This window comes from Ranitomeya imitator, chromosome 5 (assembly GCF_032444005.1).
Source record: "Ranitomeya imitator isolate aRanImi1 chromosome 5, aRanImi1.pri, whole genome shotgun sequence".
Lineage (NCBI taxonomy): Eukaryota > Metazoa > Chordata > Amphibia > Anura > Dendrobatidae > Ranitomeya > Ranitomeya imitator.
Window position 1 is genome coordinate 49,316,741 of NC_091286.1, and position 22,990 is coordinate 49,339,730.

At 46.2% G+C, this 22,990-nt stretch overlaps 1 protein-coding gene across 3 annotated transcripts in view; it reads right to left on the reverse strand.

The window, feature by feature from the left end:
* The window catches only part of FBXO11 (F-box protein 11), a 108,435-nt gene that overhangs the window by 25,391 nt on the left and 60,054 nt on the right, over positions 1–22,990 (reverse strand). For all 3 annotated transcript variants that reach the window (XR_011321906.1, XM_069768648.1, XM_069768649.1), the window contains exons 3-8: positions 16,434–16,515; positions 14,299–14,443; positions 10,759–10,888; positions 7,642–7,725; positions 7,428–7,560; positions 6,863–6,969 (exon numbers count right to left, since the gene is read on the reverse strand). Coding sequence is in view for 2 of the 3 variants with exons in the window: in XM_069768648.1 (XP_069624749.1) it covers positions 6,863–6,969; positions 7,428–7,560; positions 7,642–7,725; positions 10,759–10,888; positions 14,299–14,443; positions 16,434–16,515 (681 nt within the window). In the remaining variant the exon portion in view is untranslated. The remainder of the gene's footprint in view (positions 1–6,862; positions 6,970–7,427; positions 7,561–7,641; positions 7,726–10,758; positions 10,889–14,298; positions 14,444–16,433; positions 16,516–22,990) is intronic.

A 22,990-nucleotide genomic window follows, 5' to 3' on the forward strand; every position in this document is an offset into this window, starting at 1 on the left:
TATCTAATTTTGGTTATAGACATTACCACAATTTTGAACAAAACAATTCTGATGCAGTTGAAGTTCAGACTTTCAGATTTCATTTGAGGGTATCCACATTAAAATTGGATGAAGGGTTTAGGAGTTTCAGCTCCTTAACATGTGCCACCCTGTTTTTAAAGGGACTGTCACGGGGTCCTTCTCCGGTATCACACAATCAGCAGAGCTAGAGTATAGTAAACAATTCCAAGACCTTTATTTAGGCAAAAATACGAAAGGTCCATATATAATCCACCACACAAAGGTTAAAATATAGTCCAGAAGCCGAATGCAGTTCAGTAACAGGATAAAAGTCCAACAATCCAGCAGACAGAGGATAGCATAGTCCATATACTCTTCTTTCTCTCTGAGATGCTGTGAACACATCAACATTCCACACAGGACTGATCTGTGTCTCACCTCCCTGACATTTTAAAGGTACCGTCACACAACGATATCGTTGCCTTTTGTGACGTAGCAACGATATCGTTAACGAAATCGTTATGTGTGACAGCCACCGCTGTGCTCTGCTTTCACTTTACGGCCGGCAGTCAGTGAGTGCGGGAAGCAGACGGCAAGGGAAGGGACAGACACCGGAATGTAAGTATGTACTGTTTTTTTTTTTTTTTACATTTACGCTGGTAACCAGGGTAAACATCGGGTTACTAAGCGCGGCCCTGCGCTTAGTAACCCGATGTTTACCCTGGTTACAAGCGAACGCATCGCTAGATCGGTGTCACACACACCGATCTAGCGATGACAGCGGGAGATCCAGCGACGAAAGAATGTTCCAAACGATCTGCTATGACGTACGATTCTCAGCAGGATCCCTAATCGCTGCTGCGTGTCAGACACAGCGATATCGTATGGATATCGCTGGAACGTCACGAATCGTACCATCGTAGCGATCAAAATGGCACTGTGTGACGGTACCCTAAAGGTACCGTCACACTAGATGATATCGCTAGCGATCCGTGACGTTTCAGCGTTCTCGCTAGCGATATCGTCCAGTGTGACAGGCAGCAGCGATCAGGCCCCTGCTGTGCTGTCGCTGGTCGGGGAAGAAAGTCCAGAACTTTATTTGGTCGCTGGACTCCCCGCAGACACCGATTCAGCGATGTCTTCACTGGTAACCAGGGTAAACATCGCGCAGGGCCCTCTTGCTTGAGGGTGTCAATGATGGCCTTCTTGACATCTGTCAGGTCGCTAGTCTTAAGGTACCTTCACACTAAACGATATCGCTAGCAATCCGTGACGTTGCAGCGTCCTCGCTAGCGATATCGTTTAGTTTGACACGCAGCAGCGATCAGAATCCTGCTGTGATGTCGTTGGTTGGGGCTAGAGGGCCAGACCTTTCTTTGGTCGCTGGCTCTCCCGCTGACATCGCTGAATCGGCGTGTGTGACACCGATTCAGCGATGTCTTCGCTGGTAACCAGGGTAAACATCGGGTAACTAAGCGCAGGGCCGCGCTTAGTAACCCGATGTTTACCCTGGTTACCATCCTAAAAGTAAAAAAAAAACAAACAGTACATACTTACCTACAGCCGTCTGTCCTCCAGCGCTGTGCTCTGCTCTCCTCCTGTACTGGATGTGAGCGTCGGTCAGCCGGAAAGCAGAGCGGTGACGTCACCGCTCTGCTTTCCGGCCGCTGTGCTCACAGCCAGTACAGGAGGAGAGCAGAGCACAGCGCTGGAGGACAGACGGCTGTAGGTAAGTATGTACTGTTTGGTTTTTTTTAACTTTTAGGATGGTAACCAGGGTAAACATCGGGTTACTAAGCGCGGCCCTGCGCTTAGTTACCCGATGTTTACCCTGGTTACCGGCATCGTTGGTCGCTGGAGAGCTGTCTGTGTGACAGCTCTCCAGCGACCAAACAGCGACGCTGCAGCGATCCGGATCGTTGTCGGTATCGCTGCAGCGTCGCTAAGTGTGACGGTACCTTAAGGGTACCGTCACACTATACGATTTACCTACGATCACGACCAGCGATATGACCTGGCCGTGATCGTAGGTAAATCGTAGTGTGGTCGCTGGGGAGCTGTCACACAGACCGCTCTCCAGCGACCAAGATGCCGAGGTCCCTGGGTAACCAGGGTAAACATCGGGTAACTAAGCGCAGGACCGCGCTTAGTTACCCGATGTTTACCCTGGTTACAAGCGTTAAACTAAAAAAAACAAACAGCACATACTTACATTCTGGTGTCCGTCAGGTCCCTTGCAGTCTGCTTCCCGCACTGTGACTGCCGGCCGTAAAGTGAAAGTGAAAGCACAGCCGCTGTGCTCTGCTTTCACTTTACGGCCGGCAGTCACAGTGCTGGAAGCAGACTGCAAGGGACCTGACGGACACCAGAATGTAAGTATGTGCTGTTTGTTTTTTTTTAGTTTAACGCTTGTAACCAGGGTAAACATCGGGTAACTAAGCGCGGTCCTGCGCTTAGTTACCCGATGTTTACCCTGGTTACAAGCGAACGCATCGCTGGATCGCATCGCTAGATCGGTGTCACACACACCGATCTAGCGATGACAGCGGGAGATCCAGCGATGAAAGAAAGTTCTAAACGATCTGCTACGACGTACGATTCTCAGCAGGATCCCTGATCGCTGCTGCGTGTCAGACACAGCGATATCGTAACAATATCGCTGGAACGTCACGAATCGTACCGTCGTAGCGATCGAAATGTTATAGTGTGACGGTACCCTAAGTCTCCCTCCTCATTCACAGGTCAGGAGGGGGAAGGTCTCAGGGGCTCATTGTTTCAACAAGCTAGGTCAACATGTCATTAGCAAACAATACAGTACTATGGGGGCTGATATCAGATGGCAACCACAGCCATTCATCAATTAGCAAATAACTCCTTCTACAAGAGAACACCATGACAATAAGTAAAATAGAAATATACACAAAAATGATACCCACATAGCATATCACACCAAATGTAATTGGACAGATTAAATAATTTTAAATAAATTGTTTATTTTTGGTACTTGGTTGAAAACCCTTTGTTGGCAATGACTGCCTGAAGTCTTGAACTTATGGACATTATTTGATGCGGTGTTTCCTCCTTTTTGATGCTCTGCCAGGCCTTCACTGCGGTGGTTTTCAGTTGCTGTTTGTTTTTGGGCCTTTTGGTCTGAAGTTTAGTCTTTACCAAGTGAAATGCTGCTCAATTGGGTTGAGATCAGGTGACTGACTTGGCCATTCAAGAATATTCCACAACTGACAACCAATCAGTTTGGCTGCATTTGTCTGGATCTGAGCACAGTATGGCGGCTCTGAATACCTCAGAATTCATTCGGCTGCTTCTGTCCTGTGTCACATCATCAATAAACACTAGTGACCCAGTGCCACTGGCAGCCATGCATGCCCGCGCCATCACACTGCCTCCGCCGTGTTTTACAGATGATGTGGCATGCTTTGGATCATGAGTTGTACCACGCCTTCCCCATACTTTTCTCTTTCCATCAGTCTGGTAGAGGTTGATCTTGGTTTCATCTGTCCAAAGAATGTTCTTCCAGAACTGTGCTGGCTTTTTTAGATGTTTTTTAGCAAAGTCCAGTCGAGCCTTTTCTTGATGCTTGAGTGGCTTGCACCGTGCAGTGAACCCTCTGTATTTACTTTCATGCAGTCTTCTCTTTATGGTAGATTTGGATATTGATACGCCGACCTCCTGGAGAGTGTTGTTCACTTGGGTGGCTGTTGTGAAGGGGTTTCTCTTCATCATGGAGATTATCCACCACTGTTGTCTTCCGTGGGCGCCCAGGTCTTTTTGCATTGATGAGTTCACCAGTGCTTTCTTTCTTTCTCAGGATGTACTAGACTGTAGATTCTGCCACTCCTAATATTCTAGCAATTTCTCGAATGTTTTTTTTCTGTTTTCGCAGCTTAAGGATGGCTTGTTTCACCTGCATGGAGAGCTCCTCTGACTGCATGTTTACTTCACAGCAAAACCTTCCAAATGCAAGCACCACACCTCAAATCAACTCCAGGCCTTATATCTGCTTAATTGAGAATGACATAACGAAGGGATTGGCCACATCTGTCCATGAAATAGCCTCAGAGTCAATTGTCCAATTACTTTTGGCCCCTTTAAAAACAGGGTGGCACATGTTAAGGAGCTGAAACTCCTAAACCCTTCATCCAATTTTAATGTGGATACCCTCAAATGAAAGCTGAAAGTCTGAACTTCAACTGCATCTGAATAGTTTTGTTTAAAATTCATTGTGGCAATGTCTATAACCAAAATTTGAAAAATGTTGTCTCTGTCCAAATATATATGGACTTAACTGTCGTTTTAATGTTTTTCACAATATATTTTTTTTTTTAATAAAAAAAAAAGTCCCCAATCACTTCTAAAATACATTGCAGTCTACGGGATTCCTATGAAGTGCAACGACAAGCTGGGCTTCATAGGAACAACATGGAAAACACAGGGGGCTTTTAGTAGGGCCCCAGGTACAATTACCCCAATTGCACCCCATCATCACACCCGCAGGGGTGGGTTGAGGGGTGCATGTGCTTTGGATGCGACACCTTCTCATTTCCTAACCGGATAAATGTGGCCATCATCAATAATGGCAACAAAGATGTTAAATAGTGAAACTGCCACTTGGTTCCTGCTGCTCGAACCATAGGTGGCATGGATCAGTCTGGCTGTACGATTATAGCCAGGTACATTTTTCACTGAAATGTTTAAAGCATTTCAGCGAATACACTGTTTGAAGTGGAATAGAGGAGACTAACCTGGTGCGGCCCCCGGCCGGCTTTCCCCCCACACTGCTGCAGTTGATTAACAGTTCCCACACATGGTGAAGACCTGTCATCTAGAGCGGAGCGAGAAGCCATCCGGGGGCAGCACTGGACTTGTCACATCCATACATATGGTCCCTGGCTGGGTCATCATACTAGGTTCTCTCAGATATACAGTGGGGCAAAAAAGTATTTAGTCAGTCAGCAATAGTGCAAGTTCCACCACTTAAAAAGATGAGAGGCGTCTGTAATTTACATCATAGGTAGACCTCAACTATGGGAGACAAACTGAGAAAAAAAAAATCCAGAAAATCACATTGTCTGTTTTTAACATTTTATTTGCATATTATGGTGGAAAATAAGTATTTGGTCAGAAACAAAATTTCATCTCAATACTTTGTAATATATCCTTTGTTGGCAATGACAGAGGTCAAACGTTTTCTATAAGTCTTCACAAGGTTGCCACACACTGTTGTTGGTATGTTGGCCCATTCCTCCATGCAGATCTCCTCTAGAGCAGTGATGTTTTTGGCTTTTCGCTTGGCAACACGGACTTTCAACTCCCTCCAAAGGTTTTCTATAGGGTTGAGATCTGGAGACTGGCTAGGCCACTCCAGGACCTTGAAATGCTTCTTACGAAGCCACTCCTTCGTTGCCCTGGCGGTGTGCTTTGGATCATTGTCATGTTGAAAGACTCAGCCACGTTTCATCTTCAATGCCCTTGCTGATGGAAGGAGGTTTGCACTCAAAATCTCACGATGCATGGCCCCATTCATTCTTTCATGTACGCGGATCAGTCGTCCTGGCCCCTTTGCAGAGAAACAGCCCCAAAGCATGATGTTTCCACCACCATGCTTTACAGTAGGTATGGTGTTTGATGGATGCAACTCAGTATTCTTTTTCCTCCAAACATGACAAGTTGTGTTTCTACCAAACAGTTCCAGTTTGGTTTCATCAGACCATAGGACATTCTCCCAAAACTCCTCTGGATCATCCAAATGCTCTCTAGCAAAGTTCAGACGGGCCCGGACATGTACTGGCTTAAGCAGTGGGACACGTCAGGCACTGCAGGATCTGAGTCCATGGTGGCGTTGTGTGTTACTTATGGTAGGCCTTGTTACATTGGCCCCAGCTCTCTGCAGTTCATTCACTAGGTCCCCCCGCGTGGTTCTGGGATTTTTGCTCACCGTTCTTGTGATCATTCTGACCCCACGGGGTGGGATTTTGCGTGGAGCCCCAGATCGAGGGAGATTATCAGTGGTCTTGTATGTCTTCCATTTTCTAATTATTGCTCCCACTGTTGATTTCTTCACTCCAAGCTGGTTGACTATTGCAGATTCAGTCTTCCCAGCCTGGTGCAGGGCTACAATTTTGTTTCTGGTGTCCTTTGACAGCTCTTTGGTCTTCACCATAGTGGAGTTTGGAGTCAGACTGTTTGAGGGTGTGCACAGTTGTCTTTTTATACTGATAACAAGTTTAAACAGGTGCCATTACTGCAGGTAATGAGTGGAGGAAAGAGGAGACTCTTAAAGAAGAAGTTACAGGTGTGTGAGAGCCAGAAATCTTGATTGTTTGTTTCTGACCAAATACTTATTTTCCACCATAATATGCAAATAAAATGTTAAAAAAACAGACAATGTGATTTTCTGGATTTTTTTTTCTCAGTTTGTCTCCCATAGTTGACGTCTACCTATGATGTAAATTACAGACGCCTCTCATCTTTTTAAGTGGTGGAACTTGCACTATTGCTGACTGACTAAATACTTTTTTGCCCCACTGTACATATCCGATGCATGCCCCGCTGCTCAGGCTCCATGAGCCGGCTGACAGGCTCCTTTGACGTGGCATCTAAGTGCAGATGTTACTTTCCCGGCTCCTGTGCTGTACACAGCAACAAGAATTTGCTCCATGCAGATAGTGCGCACACCCGCCATACACGTGCGGCAGATGTCGCTAAGGGAATTAAACTAAGGGACGAGAGGCAAGTAGGAGGTGAAAAAATTGGGGACAGCGTGTCTAGCGGTAGGGACTTTCTAAGGGGGAATATGAGTTATTGCTTTCTGTGGCAGATACTAATCAAGTCATCTAAATCTTACCCTGATGGTCATATACCCAACATAGGCATCTTCTGATCCTTCCATGAACACAAACGTGGAGTCTCTAGTGTTTTCAATTATCACTTTGTCCGCAACTTTTCCTGGAGCTGTAGGGACAAAAAATATATATATATTTTGGTCTAAAAATAATGTTTTAAAAAATTTGGGTGATTAGAAATTTTTGCAATATGCAGTTCAGCACAGGAGACTATTGAATGCATAGTGCTGCAGAATGAGTTATCTGAGAATCAGTCAGAGCTTGGCCGAATGGGAGAGCTTAAAGCTCCCATGTTACATCTGCCGAGCTCCTCTCAGCTAATTTAAGATGACCAAGTTTGGCTCAAGGTGTAAGCTAGCACGGTAAACTCACAGCTTGCACACATCTAAGAAAACAGAATTGTGGCACTATTGCTTGGCCTATTACACAGATAGAAAGTGCTTCTTGGGAAGATTACAGAACCTTGAGGGGGCCACATATTTGTGTCTTTGGAACAGACTGTGTGCCGCCCTGCAGGGTCCGTAAAGTCGGCGGTGACATACGTAAAGATTACCAACGTAGCATTACCTGCACCGATCATCGTAATTGGAGACTCTATGTAGATCCATTCATCTGTGTAGATGCCAGAATGGACAAAAATGAGCCCATCAAAGTGAGCTTCCTGCACCCCACCCAAAGCATCTTCAATGGTGTCGTAATACTGATCAAGAAAGGGGAAAAAAATATACATCACTGACCGATCATACATGCCCGACTTCTGTACACACAGGCAGATACTCACCAACATATTTTCCCTGCCTTTATATCTAGTCGGGTTGCTGTAAAAATGTTCCGCAAAACCTGGTTTAACATGTGCTCCTTTATACTGTAAGGGAAATACACACTTTAGTCATCTTACAAGAGTCCAAAATTACATTTAAAAAAAAATCACTTACAATCAATGTAAAAATATTGCAGATACACCAGCAAGAGTAGAGGGGCATTAAAACATTAAAATAAGCAGATTACTCCGGATTAAGGTTTTTGATTTTACACCAACCCCTTCCCTTGTTTCTCCATTTAATGTATCCAGTGCCAGAGAGTAAAGGCCGCGCTTAGTGCTGACATGTACAATCACAGGAATCACTCCACCGCCCATGCACAAGAAATCTAGGGCGATGGAGCAGAGTTACCAAGTATGTGTGCCCAGCGGCCCTGAACAGATAACGTGCATTTTCTGAGAGTGCAATTTTTTATTTTTGCACAAATCGAAGTTGCAATATTTTTAAGCTATTGTATAAGCCCCGTCTAACTTTTGGTAAAAAGCGAGCAAAACTCAGGAGGCAAACAAAGTACGTCCAACAAGTTCCCCACAATGCACGCCACATAGCGTGGAAACGTTACGACAGAAGGGAATGCCAGTCTGACTATACTACATTTCTGGCGGTGGCGCACACCTCTTCATGAATTTGGCTTCTTACTCTTGATGAATCGGGGTCCTACGTTTTATGTGAATCCCGTCCGTCCTAAGGATGGGTATGATACAGAGTTTCTGCGGCAGTAAAGTCTGCAGCCTTTTGTGAGGTTTCTTGTTACAGATAAAATATGCCGTTAAGTCACAGTATACTTTTGTGATGAAACTTTCCAGCATCAAAAAACAAAGGAACAGCATCCAGTCCAGGTGAAAAAGGGAAAAAAAAAAAAAAAATCTTTATTCCGCCATGATACAATGTGCTCATGCTTGATATAGACCAATACTGGTTGAAACGTTGTATCTTGGTGGAATAAAGATTTCTCTTTTTCACCTGGACTGGATGCTGTTACTTTGTTTTTTGACCACTTATTTTCCAATTGGATCTGGGTCATGCATTCCTATATTGAAGTGCTGTCGGCTTTTTTTACATGTTGAAACTTTCCAGCATAACTGGACGCGCTGCATATTTACAGTCAGCAGTGCCCGTTCAATTCTGCAATATGTGGATGAAATTTCATACCACCTCATCGGGCGCGTTACAGTACCACGGTGCCGGTGTAATGTGCTGCATATTCTCTGCAGAGTATCTGACATGTGGGGGGTTTTCTAGCAGAATAAGAATTAAGAGTGTCTTGCTCTGCTCACTTCTGGATGAATCGGCACACGTCCCCGTGGGAATCAGAAGCGATGTCCCCTGTCCCTCTTACCACTTAATGAGGAAGATGATCAGGACCAACCCTTTAAATAAATGCACTGCAACTTTTGGGAAGTGTGAATTAGTCTCTACATATAATCAGATCCTGGCCAGAAAGGAATCACAATCTCAGATCACTTGTCTTTGGCATCCTATTGAAATCACTGATCATTGATCTATGTCAATCAATTAAGACAAATGCTAACTGAGTGATTTAAATCAAATTAGGTGCAAAAAAATATTTTAATTGAAAAACAATGGGGTCCTTGTATACACACCAGTTTCCCACCAAAATCCTTAGTGTAAAGCTAAATTCACACAATAGAAAAGTGATGGCAATTCCAGGCCCAACCATGGTCTTCAGTTCAGCTGAACCAACAGCCTGGTAGGTCTGAACCAACAGCCTGGTAGGTCTGAACCAACAGCCTGGTAGGTCTGAACCAACAGCCTGGTAGGTCTGAACCAACAGCCTGGTAGGTCTGAACCAACAGCCTGGTAGGTCTGAACCAACAGCCTGGTAGGTCTGAACCAACAGCCTGGTAGGTCTGAACCAACAGCCTGGTAGGTCTGAACCAACAGCCTGGTAGGTCTGAACCAACAGCCTGGTAGGTCTGAACCAACAGCCTGGTAGGTCTGAACCAACAGCCTGGTAGGTCTGAACCAACAGCCTGGTAGGTCTGAACCAACAGCCTGGTAGGTCTGAACCAACAGCCTGGTAGGTCTGAACCAACAGCCTGGTAGGTCTGAACCAACAGCCTGGTAGGTCTGAACCAACAGCCTGGTAGGTCTGAACCAACAGCCTGGTAGGTCTGAACCAACAGCCTGGTAGGTCTGAACCAACAGCCTGGTAGGTCTGAACCAACAGCCTGGTAGGTCTGAACCAACAGCCTGGTAGGTCTGAACCAACAGCCTGGTAGGTCTGAACCAACAGCCTGGTAGGTCTGAACCAACAGCCTGGTAGGTCTGAACCAACAGCCTGGTAGGTCTGAACCAACAGCCTGGTAGGTCTGAACCAACAGCCTGGTAGGTCTGAACCAACAGCCTGGTAGGTCTGAACCAACAGCCTGGTAGGTCTGAACCAACAGCCTGGTAGGTCTGAACCAACAGCCTGGTAGGTCTGAACCAACAGCCTGGTAGGTCTGAACCAACAGCCTGGTAGGTCTGAACCAACAGCCTGGTAGGTCTGAACCAACAGCCTGGTAGGTCTGAACCAACAGCCTGGTAGGTCTGAACCAACAGCCTGGTAGGTCTGAACCAACAGCCTGGTAGGTCTGAACCAACAGCCTGGTAGGTCTGAACCAACAGCCTGGTAGGTCTGAACCAACAGCCTGGTACGTCTGAACCAACAGCCTGGTACGTCTGAACCAACAGCCTGGTACGTCTGAACCAACAGCCTGGTACGTCTGAACCAACAGCCTGGTACGTCTGAACCAACAGCCTGGTACGTCTGAACCAACAGCCTGGTAGGTCTGAACCAACAGCCTGGTACGTCAGGGTAAGGAGAGGTGCGGTCAGATCAAGATCTGTGGCCGTAACATGGATCATAAAATAGGCCTCTACGGTCGTGGGAATCTAGCCTGAAACAAGTAGAGCGATCTGCACTACCCCAGATGTACATAATGACTTCTGGACTAGGGAGGAGTGACATCTGTGAAGGCTATGGGAAGATACAGCATGATGGAATGAAGACCCCATAGTCAGGACTACACCGGTGCCTTCACGCACACCAGCATTATCGTACACAGACATACCAGTTGCTGGAAACTCTCCTTCCACGGGTTTGGATGCTCATATTCCTCAGGGTTAATCTGATAGAATTTGCCAGGTTCGGGGTGCATCATAGGGCGTGTATATTCAAACACCTCCATATATAATCGTTTCCTGAAAATACAATTCCTGCATTACTACGAGCCCCCAAAAGTCTCATTACAGCAGTTGGTGCAATGTGTGCGCCCATGGGTGTATGTATACAGCGTCACACTAAGGTTTACCCACTGAGCTGTCGCTGCTCTGCTAAGAGTTTGCCTACTTAAAATAGAGATCCTTAGGCAAATATGCTAGAAAAACACAAGGATCATCTGCTCATGTATCACTCAGGTGCAGAAAGACAGAGCAACCACGAGACACTTCTGCCCTGCAGTAAATACACAAACACCTAACAGCGCTACACAAATTTATCACATGGACATTTATTGCTCGATCAGAAAAAGTCCTGTATCAACTAAAACTATCCAGCGTCTGTTCTGCAGTGCATAAATGGTTTTATAACCCCACCAAAAAACTTTAAGAGTTCACCCACACTGTATGTTAATCCTGTCGGTCCGGGGGGAACCATTCTGGACGCTACCCCTCCTCCCGGCTGTTGATCGCCTCATACTTTCATAGACGTGGCTGGCGCCCTTTGCGTCTTCCACATAGCCTGGGGAAATCAAACGCCTGTGCAGAGAAATCGCCGGCTTGTGCCTGCGCACTGTGCTGTGCCCTACTGCGGGCAGAGCCGAAAACATCAGTGAGCATGAGCACAGCAATGGTAGCAAAATAGTTTGGGTACATGAGACGGAAAGACATGTACCAGAGCATGCGCACTAATTGTTCTTCAGCTCTACCTGCAGTAGGGCAGAGAACAGTGTGCAGGCGAGAATCGGCGATTTGTCTGGGCAGGCGTGGGATTTTGCCCGTCAATCAAAGCAGGAGGACAGCGAGCAGCAGCCGGGGGAGGGGTACCGACCCCAGAATGAACGCCCATTGGACCGGACGGCCAGAATGAACATACAGCGTGGGAGAACTTTGAAAGATTTTGGGAGGCATATATAGTGGAAGCGGAGTAGTGGAATTATTGAAATCACAGAATAGAGACATGTTAATTAAATTCACATGGTGAAAAAAAAAAACAACTTAATTTATCCAGTTTGAGCGCCACATGCAGAAATAGCCTCATTGATAGCTGCACAGGCTGTAAGTGCGGGTAACAGTTGTCTGAGGAAGGTTCTGCCACACAGATTGTGCTTGGACAAATCATCAAGATCCGCTGCTGGCAGCTTGGATTGTAATCGCCAACCAATGACTTCAGATGTGCTACATGGGAGACAAGTTTGGAGATGCTGCAGGCCCCATTATTAGGGGTAGCTGGACCTATGTAGCCTTCATTTCAGGTACACTAACAGCTCAGCCATGGGAACCGTGCTACGGCCATTTCTCCAAATTGTCCCAGGAGCAGTTTGTCGACATAACACAAGGCAGCGCGTGTCCTGGTGCGTTCAGCGAGGAAGAACCTCAGACAACCATTAATAACCTCAGAGATGGAAGCCATGGTGGTAAAGAGTGGGGATTTCTGCACGTGGTGCTCATACTCTATACTGAATAAATTGAGGTTTTCCAAAGGTTTCCATTTTTTCATCAGGTGACTTGTTTGTTTTCCTATCAATCGTGTGATTTCCGTGACGCCACGACATTTCAATATTAAGTGTATGACGTCAGGTGAAGCACTGACCAGCGTGATCTTAGCGAGGATGGGCTCTGCGCACTTTACTCCTGAAAGGGAACCAGTCATTAGGACTCCCCCAGTTATAAGGGGGGGTGTCCACTTCTCAAAAACCCCTTCTCAATTGCTATTACCCCCCTCTAAAATGAAAACAGTCTGTACTCCGCTGCAGTGCAGGTGCCATTATAAGGATGTGCACCTGCACTCCCGTGACTTTATGCTACACGAGCCCTGCCGCCAACAGTGGTCGCTTCATGCTCACTTTCTTCATGGATAACAGACATTCGGAGGAGGTTGGAAAGAATCGGCAGCTCTCCCTTCTGGATTATCGTTAGACTATAGTGAGACTGAATTGGCCACAGTTTGGCTGCACACCTGAACGTGACGTCACGGACCCCCAGGAACAACAAGCAGCGACATTGCTGGAACGGTGCCAGCACTGCAGGAGAGTACAGGCAGAGTTTATTCTACAACGGTGAATAGAACAATTGAGAAGGAAGTTGTCGGTAGTGGACAACCCCTATATAAAAAAAAAAAAAAAACTGTGGCCTGCACTTAATGTGCCTCCTAATTCAAGCCACCCCAACTGTACGATTGCAGCCAGGTATATTCTGTGAAATGAGCCAATGTTTTAGAGAAGACACTTAAGATCTGGCCGAGCTTCATGACCAGAGATGGACTAGTCTGGCTCCACTGCTGGTCGGCTTCTCCTAGCATAGCACTAGATGATTCAATGATGGCTCTCTATGTACACGAGAGGGAAAGAACGGTCAATCTGCAGTGACGCTGGGAAGAGCCGGCCAGGGTGCAGCCAGACTAGTCTCCTCTATGTTCTTTTAGGACTAGCGATCTGTTCCACCCCTGGAGCCGGGCATACCCCTGATAGATCCTTATTCACTTCTCTCTGTACTGGTAATGAGCGGTCTGATGAGCGTGCACAACCAAAATTAGTAGTGTGCCGTGAGCTCACTAACCCATGCCCAGAGGCAGAAGACTGGTAAGCGAGCTCCGAGCAGGCAGTGAGGTTGGTCCATGCATGCCTACGGGACTGTTGGGCACCTATCGACGCACAAGGATAATGTCAGCGGTATGCCTAATGGTAGAGGATCGCTAGGATCGTTATTAGGAGGAACAGTTTAATAATGGGAAACCTGATGACAGGATGGCAGCAGCCAGGAAGACAATTGTTAACCCGATAGTGCCCTGGATAATAGGTTGGTGATGGTTTGGGGACCTGAATAAATACTTCAGACCGGTTCCACCAAGGTGTTTGCTACTCCCAACTATAAGGCAGAGTGCACACTGTTTGGCAGTGCTCATCAACATATACTTTGGAATATCTCTCCCAAACCCCATTTACCGAACAAAGACAAAAAAGGGTTCTCTTAGGGCAGTGTTCCCCAACTCCAGTCCTCAAGAGCCACCAACAGGTCATGTTTTCAGGATTTCCCTAGTATTGCACAGGTGATAATTGCATCACCTGGACAGGCAAGCATTCAATCACCTGTGCAATACTAAGGAAATCCTGAAAACATGACCTGTTGGTGGCTCTTGAGGACCAGAGTAGGGGAACACTGGTGTAAGGGCATTTATCTTGCCATTGTGGACCTGCAGATAACAGACTGCACTTTGGTGTTTGCAGTGACAAAAAGAAATACAACAGATGCGTATTCCCATGACTGAAAGCTGCCTAGGCCCCACCCTGACTGCAGCACTGTCGGGAATATACCACCTGAGTGTATACGCCACACAGTGCCAGAATCACAGGACGCACTTCTCCAGGTTGCCATCATTTTGCTCCTAAACTTACCATAAAATAGGATCATTAGCGAGTTCACTAAAGCGCTTGCAGACACAAGCTGCTCGGCAGAGGTCCTGCTCCAGGAGGTACGAGAAGATCTTCAATACCACCTCATCCGGCAGCTTCTCTTGAAGATATTGTTCTGCTGGCGCAGCTGCAAGGAGTATTGGATGGAAACCGAGTCAATAATTCACTTTATACACAAGTTACCCACAAAGTCATAGCATCCAATGAAAGACGACAATTGCAGGAACCAAATAGTAAATCACTTGGAATAAAACCAAAACACGGCATGCTCCATCAGGCTCCATATTACAAAGCTTATTCTGTATGTGGAGAACAACTAACATGACGCAGTACAAGGCGCCTGCCGCAGGTTCTATATGTGCCTATACATTCACAGGCTATTCCCAAAATGGTAATTCTTCATCCAGGTAAGGTGATAACTTGCAGAACAGGGGGAAGGAGTCTCAATATTTATGACCAAGGTGGGGGATATAAAGGGTGCCATGTCATCACTCCATGATGCCGCCTATGCGGAGCAGAGACTGCAATGAGGAGGGGTGCAGTATCCCTCATTGTGACAACAGCGCAAATAAAAGATTATTATATTATTATTGCCAGGGCACAGAGGCTCAATGTGTGGTGTGGGGGCACGATAAGTATGTGGAGACCATATGATGTGAAACAAGCAGCAGTACTGTGAGGGCACAGAGGGAGCCATCTGATCCGTCTTCGGCACTATGGATGGTTATAGCAGTATGGAGTTTGTATAGCGGTGGAGAATAGTATGGAGCATGCTGGGAAAGTTATGACCCAGAGACGTCCAAGTGTTGCATTCTGCACAGCAGTATCATGAAATGAACTAGAGGTCAGAAGTCTGGGCAGAACGGAGAAGAAAAGATGCCACCTGTGCGTTAGCGTATACACATTCATTATGCCCACCTGTGCGCGCAGTGGACTGGTGTAGAAGCCATACCATGGTCACAGTGTGGCGGCATTATTGGACTTCATACAATGGTTTTGGTTAATCAGTATGGCGGTATTTTTCAGTTGCTACTGAACATGTGGATAAAGGTCTGGCGGTATAATGTCTCTTGTATTGCAGAGTTCATGCTACAGTGGTTTACCAATAGTCAATATCGTGCACTGCAGACTAGAAAGTGGACCACCTGGATGATTATAGTCTATGGGTGGTCCCAAAGTGGTTGATCAGGAGAAGAGGCTATGAAGGAGTTTTGGAATTACATTTAACACTACTGTCACAATAGGAAGGGCTATAACGGATTCATTGAGATGCCCAAGTGGCTCTAAAGGATCAGCCGGGGCTTGTGAGTTTTTAAATGCAGAGACCAAATTTCAGCTGCAATCCAGCCCTGGACAAGATCTACAGTCTTCAAAGAGATGATTATGACAAAACAACTACTTTATCTCCAGCTTCCAGCTCTACAGCAGTCTTCACATTAGGAAACCTCTTGTCATGGTTGGTACGTGGAGGTTGTGATCTTTCCAATAAAATGACAATAGATATTGCTGTGATCTGTGGTAAGGACGTCTATGGATGGGACGCAGATCTGTCTTCACTCTTGGGTAGACATGAGCGAATATCGTCGGCTCCCTGCAGCGGGAACCCAGATCGCTCCCGATAATCAGGTGTCCGGCACCACAGCTGTGTGACAGTCACAACACATGCATGGAGAGCCTGGGTGCTGTGAATGGCACACGGCCGCGACACATGAAGCTGCCGGACATCAATTATCAGAAGCGCTCCAGGTATCCGTGTTATCGAGGCAGCTATTCAGTAAGCAGAAAAAGGAGGGATCCGACTATTGGTTCATGCCTACTCTTAAAATGTTTCCTGTTGGTGTAGTTGAAAAGTTGTTTATCAGCCAGAATCTGTCCGATACATAAAAATAAAAAGTGTGGAGACGCAACCACCATCTCCACACATCTGCCAGGGAGTCTGCATGCTCAGCAGGAATCGTGAACACACTGAGACAGGTGTGTGCAGATGTGAAGGAGTCAGTGACGCCGGTCTCCTCCTGACTAAGTGCACAACACCAGATGCCCCTTTGTGGTCAAATAAAAACAGAGGTCACTGCTCTACAAAACAATGAAAACATAAAATAGGGAAACAGTCTTACCAGGCAAATCTTGGGATTTCCCAGATACTCTTGCACGTTTTGCTCTATGGCCAAAGTTCTCAGTTGTCGACGTTGAAGCACCCTGGGAAAGGTAAAGTAAAAAGAAATTACACTTAAAAAAGGAACATCCACAGAGGGATCTGAAAAGAAATTATATACCGTCCATAAAACCCTTTACACAGGAGCAGACTCCAGGAAGCAGGCGTTACAGCATCCAAGTCTACCATAATGAGAAGATTTCATGAGAGCAAAGAAGGCGCAAACCAGTAAAGAGAAAGGTCAGAATAGCCTGATCACAGAGGTCAAAGAGCAGGGACCACTAAAATAGGTCCCCACATCTCTAGCCATGCCGGTCAGCTGGAACGGTCTCTGCATCTTCACACAGTGACACTTAAAGGGAGGGTGCCGTGATTTTAGTTTTTGTATTAATAATTATTGATTATATAATCAATTATTTTTAATACAAAAGTAAATGTAGTACTTTAATACTTTTTTATTTATTCATTTTTACTTTTGCCACTGGAGGCCGCCATTTTCATTAGTGTGGGTGTAAGTGTCTGGGCACGACACTTGCACACCTCACTTACGGCAGCCATGGGCATAGGAGCCAACAGTCGGGCTCCGACCGCTTCTCCTGCCTCTCACAGCTGTGACTTGGGCACGCCCACTGGGCTGCTACGTCACAGCTGTGAGAGGAGATCGCGGCCATTTTGGTTTTTTCCTCTGTCATCGCACACACAGCTCAGTGCGTGCGATCATAGCAGGAGCTGCCAGGGAGAAGCTGCTGCTGGGAGCGAGGTCCGGGGTGAGTATCTGCAGCCAGGAGCTGTGATTGCAGCCTGTACTTAGTATTACAGCACAGGCTGCAATCACTGCTCACTGCCGACCTGTTCAGAGCAGAGCAGGGAGATCGTCACACTGCTCTGCCCTGACCATGACTCAGCACTTCCTGGAAGAGGACTGAAGGTAAGTACAGAGTTATTATTTTCTTATGCATCTTCTACCTGCCCCTATATACCACTGCTACCTGTCCCTATATACCACTGCTACTAGCCCCTATATACCACTGCTACTAGCCCCTATATACCACTGCTACCTGCTCCTATATACCACTGCTACCTGCTCCTATATACCACTGCTACCTGCTCCTATATACCACTGCTACCAGCCCCTATATACCACTGCTACTAGCCCCTATATACCACTGCTACCTGCTCCTATATACCACTGCTACCTGCTCCTATATACCACTGCTACTAGCCCCTATATACCACTGCTACTAGCCCCTATATACCACTGCTACTAGCCCCTATATACCACTGCTACCTGCTCCTATATACCACTGCTACCTGCTCCTATATACCACTGCTACTAGCCCCTATATACCACTGCTACTAGCCCCTATATACCACTGCTACTAGCCCCTATATACCACTGCTACCTGCTCCTATATACCACTGCTACCTGCTCCTATATACCACTGCTACTAGCCCCTATATACCACTGCTACTAGCCCCTATATACCACTGCTACCTGCTCCTATATACCACTGCTACCTGCTCCTATATACCACTGCTACTAGCCCCTATATACCACTGCTACCTGCTCCTATATACCACTGCTACCTGCCCCTATATACCACTGCTACTAGCCCCTATATACCACTGCTACCTGCTCCTATATACCACTGCTACTAGCCCCTATATACCACTGCTACCTGCCACTATATACCACTGCTACCTGCCTCTGTATACCACCGCTACCTGCCTCTGCATACCATCTACCACTGCTGCCTGTCTCTATATACCATCTACCACTGCTGCCTGCCTCTATATACCATCTACGACTGCTGCCTGCCTCTATATACCATCTACCACTGCTGCCTGCCTCTATATACCATCTACCACTGCTGCCTGCCTCTATATACCATCTACCACTGCTGCCTGCCTCTATATACCATCTACCACTGCTGCCTGCCTCTATATACCATCTACCACTGCTGCCTGCCTCTATATACCATCTACCACTGCTGCCTGCCTCTATATACCATCTACCACTGCTACCTCTGTCCTGTGTAGCTAATCTAGTCTTGTGTAGCTAATCCTGTCCTGTGTACAGTATCACACAAGATAGGATTAGATACACGGCGCAGCACAGTATCACACAGGACAGGATTAGATACACGGCTCAGCAGTCAGTATCTAATCCTCTCCTATGCACTCCTCTCCCCCCTGCGTGTCTTTCCCCATTGTGGTTTATTATTTTTGTTGTGGGAGATGAGGGAGTCGAGGATTATGCGTTCGATATGGTATAAAAAAGATTAATAAAGGACTTTATTCTGGCCGAGTCTTTATTTACAATACATGTGAGATCTATGTGGCGGCATTATGGGTGATCTATATGGCGGTATTATGTGAGAAGCATATGGTGGTATGTGAGAACACTGGCGGTATTATGTGTGATGCATATGGTGGTATGTGAGAACACTGGCGGTATTATGTGTGATCTATATGGTGGTATGTGAGAACACTGGCGGTATTATGTGTGATCTATATGGTGGTATGTGAGAACACTGGCGGTATTATGTGTGATCTATATGGTGGTATGTGAGAACACTGGCGGTATTATGTGTGATCTATATGGCGGTATGTGAGAACACTGGCGGTATTATGTGTGATCTATATGGCGGTATGTTTGAACACTGGCGGTATTATGTGTGATCTATATGGTGATATTATGTGAGAACTGTATGACAGTATTGTGTGATCTATTTGATAGTATTGTGTGTGATCTATATGGCGGTATTATGCGAGAACACTATGGCAGTATTATCTTCAGAAAGCGGACCCATTCTATGGTGGTTCTGGCTGAGCACCTGCACGCGGGTCTGGGGTAATAGAGGGGACAGCATGACCTCCAGTTAGGTGCAGTCAGGGCTGGTGAGGCAGCTGAAGAGAGGGGTCTCATTTTTATCATTACTATATGGCTACATTTCCTTCCCAGCGTCACCCCGTACTTCGCCTGTCGCCTCGCTTTCACACATTGCCAGGACAGGATGGAGAAGACAGGATCTGAGGAGGGGAATGGGGTCTGCATGCAAAGTCTGGATCAGACCAGGCCATCAATCCGCAGAAATGTTTCCTGGATTTCTGTGGAGCAGACGGTCCATCCATGTGTATAAAAGACAGCGCTCTATGTACAATCCTTGGCTGCTCCGCACACCAAACAGGGGGCCCCTATAGACCAGCACACTGCTCTCCTGAAATACTCTGTGCTGCTGTCACCCTGCTCCCTCCACCACATCTCCCAGAATCCTTTTGCTGCCTGCCATCCTCGGTGACTGTCTACTTGTCAGTATAAGGCTGCCTTCACACTATCATTATTTGGTCAGTATTTTACCTCAGTATTTGTAGCCAAATCCAGGAGTGGGTGATAAATACAGAAGTGGTGCATATGTTTCTATTATACTTTTCCTCTATTTGTTCCACTCCTGGTTTTGGCTACAAATACTGAGGTAAAATACTGACCAAATACTGATAGTGTGACGGCAGCCATACTCTGCAGTCACCAACAAAATGGCTGCTCACTGGGTTCCTGAATATCATCCTCTCTAATCCCTTAGCAAACACCCATAAGGGGAGGAGAGGAGACATCACACAGGTCAGCAGACTCCGCCCAGAATTACTGCAGTGCAGTAATGTGAGCTATTTGTACACTAGGTTTTTCTGAAATTTCAGCAGCTGCTCCCCCTAGTGTTGAAAAGTGGAAATTCCAAAACTTTTCAAATTATTTTTCATATTTTACTAAATTATAAACAAATGATAATATTTTTTAAGAAAATGTAATCATTAACTCTTTACATTTTTACAATTTCTGCAAAAAAATTTTTTTTGATGGCACCTTCCCTTTAAGGTACCGTCACACTCAGCGACGCTGCAGCGATATAGACAACGAGCCGATCGCTGCAGCGTCGCTGTTTAGGTCGCTGTAGAGACGTCAAACACAGCAGCTCCAGAACGATGCAGGAGCGATCCAGTGACGTAACGGCGACTCACTTATCGTTCTCGCTGGTTGTTCGCTCCATGTAAAAGGTTGCTGGCGTTGTTGCTTTTGCTGTCAAACATGACGATACACACCGACCTGACGACGAAATAAAGTTCTGGACTTCTAGCTCCGACCAGCGATGTCACAGCAGGATCCAGATCACTGCTGCGTGTCAAACACAACGAGATCGCTATCCAGGACGCTGCAACGTCACGGATCGTTGTCGTTCTCATTGTAAAGTTGCTGAGTGTGAAGGTACCTTTAGGCTATGTGCACACGGAAGAAAAGAGTTGCAGAATTTTCTGCACAAAATCCGCAGCTCCTGGCAGAATCAGCAGCCGCGGATTTGCCGCAGTTATTATGCGGACTTGCTGCGGATTTTGCCACTGTGGATTTTCAACATGGAGGAGTGCAGAAACGCTGCAGATCCGCACAAAAGTAGTGACATGCACTTCTTTGAAATCCGCAGCAATTCCGCACTGATTTTCCCGCACCATGTGCACAGCTATTTTTTTTTCTCATTAACCCCTTCCCGACATGCACCGCACTATTTCTGCGCATGTCGGGTCCCCTGCTTTGATGTCGGCTCCGGCGGTGAGCCCACATCAAAGTCGCGACATGTCAGCTGTTTTGTACAGCTGACATATGCGTGTAATAGCAGCGGATGAAATCGCAATTCACCCGCCGCTATTAACCTGTTAAATGCCGCTGCCAAACGCGGACAGCGGCATTTAAATCGGCGCTTCCGGCCGCGTGGACGGTAAAGGGGTGCATTGCCGACCCCCGTCACATGATCGGGGGTCGGCGATGCATCAGGATGGTAACCATAGAGGTCCTTGAGACCTCTATGGTTACTGATGCCGGCCTGCTGTGAGCGCCCCCGTGGTCGCCGCTCATAGCAAGCCTGCAATTCAGCTACATAGCAGCGATCTGATGACATATGTCTTTCTCTTTTGCAGTTCACAGGGGGTTAATCTAATGAATGTTCTGGTTGCCCACCTGAGTTTTAATCTAAGCACTTGTCATTTTAGTGCTCTGTGTTGTATAAAATGTTAATATGTGGTTCCATTTTCATGCCATGACTAAGACCTGATGGTCGAAACGCGTCGGCGTTGACCACCTGGGACCCCCATCTCTTTTTTGCAAATGTTTGCATTTTAAAGGGTTTCCAATAAATTGACTTTTTAGAAGATCCATGCTGGAGATTATTTTTTCTTTTTCATTTGTGTGTATTGGGAAAGAAAAAAAAAACAAAACACAACAACCACAAAAACAAACAAGACGAAAGGCAAATTGGACATAATTTCACACAAAACCATATGCCGGATGAAATTGTTGGCACCCTCAATTTAATATTTGGTTGCACACCTTTTGGAATAAACTGAAAATCACTTCTTATAACCATCAACAAGCTTCTTACACCTGTCACCTGGAATTTTGGACCTCTCTTTATGCAAATCGCTCCAGGTCTCATATCTGAAGGCTTCTTCTCCCAACAGCAATTTAAAGATTTCTCCACAAGTGTTCAATAGGATTTAGATGCAGACTCGTTGGTGGCCAGTTCAACTCTTTGATTCCATTGATTTCTGGGGTCATTGTCCTGCTGAAAGACCTATTACCTAGTACGCAAACCCAGCTTTCTGACACTGGGCAATACATTGTGACCCCAAATCCTTTGGCAATCTTCAGATTTGATGATGGCTTGCACAGTCAAGGTACCCGGTACCCAGTGACAGAGGTAGCAAAACAGCCCAAAGCATTTAATTGTAAACAGACCACAGCGCAACCTCAAAGCATCTAATAACCTTCACCATATTTGACTATAGGTATAGTGTTCTTTTCTTTGCAGGCCTCATGCAGATTTCGGGTATACTGTATAGACCAAGAGAGCTTTTTGGTAAAGCACATCATTCATCTGTCCACAAGATGCTTTACCAGAAGGATTAAGGCTTACCCACGTACATTTTAGCAAACTGCAGTCTAGCTGATAACCTTTTTTTTGTCTCCATCAGCAGTGAGGTCCACGTGGGTCTCCTGCCATAGCGTTTCATTTCATTCAAATGTCGATGGATAGTTTGCTCTGACACTTTTGCAGTTTAAGCCTGCAGGACAGCTTGAATTTCTTTGAAACTTGATTGGGGCTGCTTATTCACCATCCAGACTATTCTTCGTTGTAACCTTTCATTTTTTCTCCGCAGTTCACATCCAGAGAGATTAGCTACATTGCCATGGATTGTAAGTTTCTTGATTATGTTGCGCACTGTAGACAAAGGAACATCAAGATCCCAGAAGATGGACTTGCAAGGACGAAGTCACACTTGCGCAAGTTTCCCGCATTGCACTCGCAAGTGTGACCCCGGCCTAACTTGGATCTTTTACAACAACTATTGGTTCTCAAGTCTTCAGACAGTTCTCTTCTTTAAGCTCAGTGTGGCACACACAGACGCACAATGCAAAGATTGAGTCAACGTCTCCCCTTTTCTCTAGTTTCAGATGTGATTTTCACATTGCCC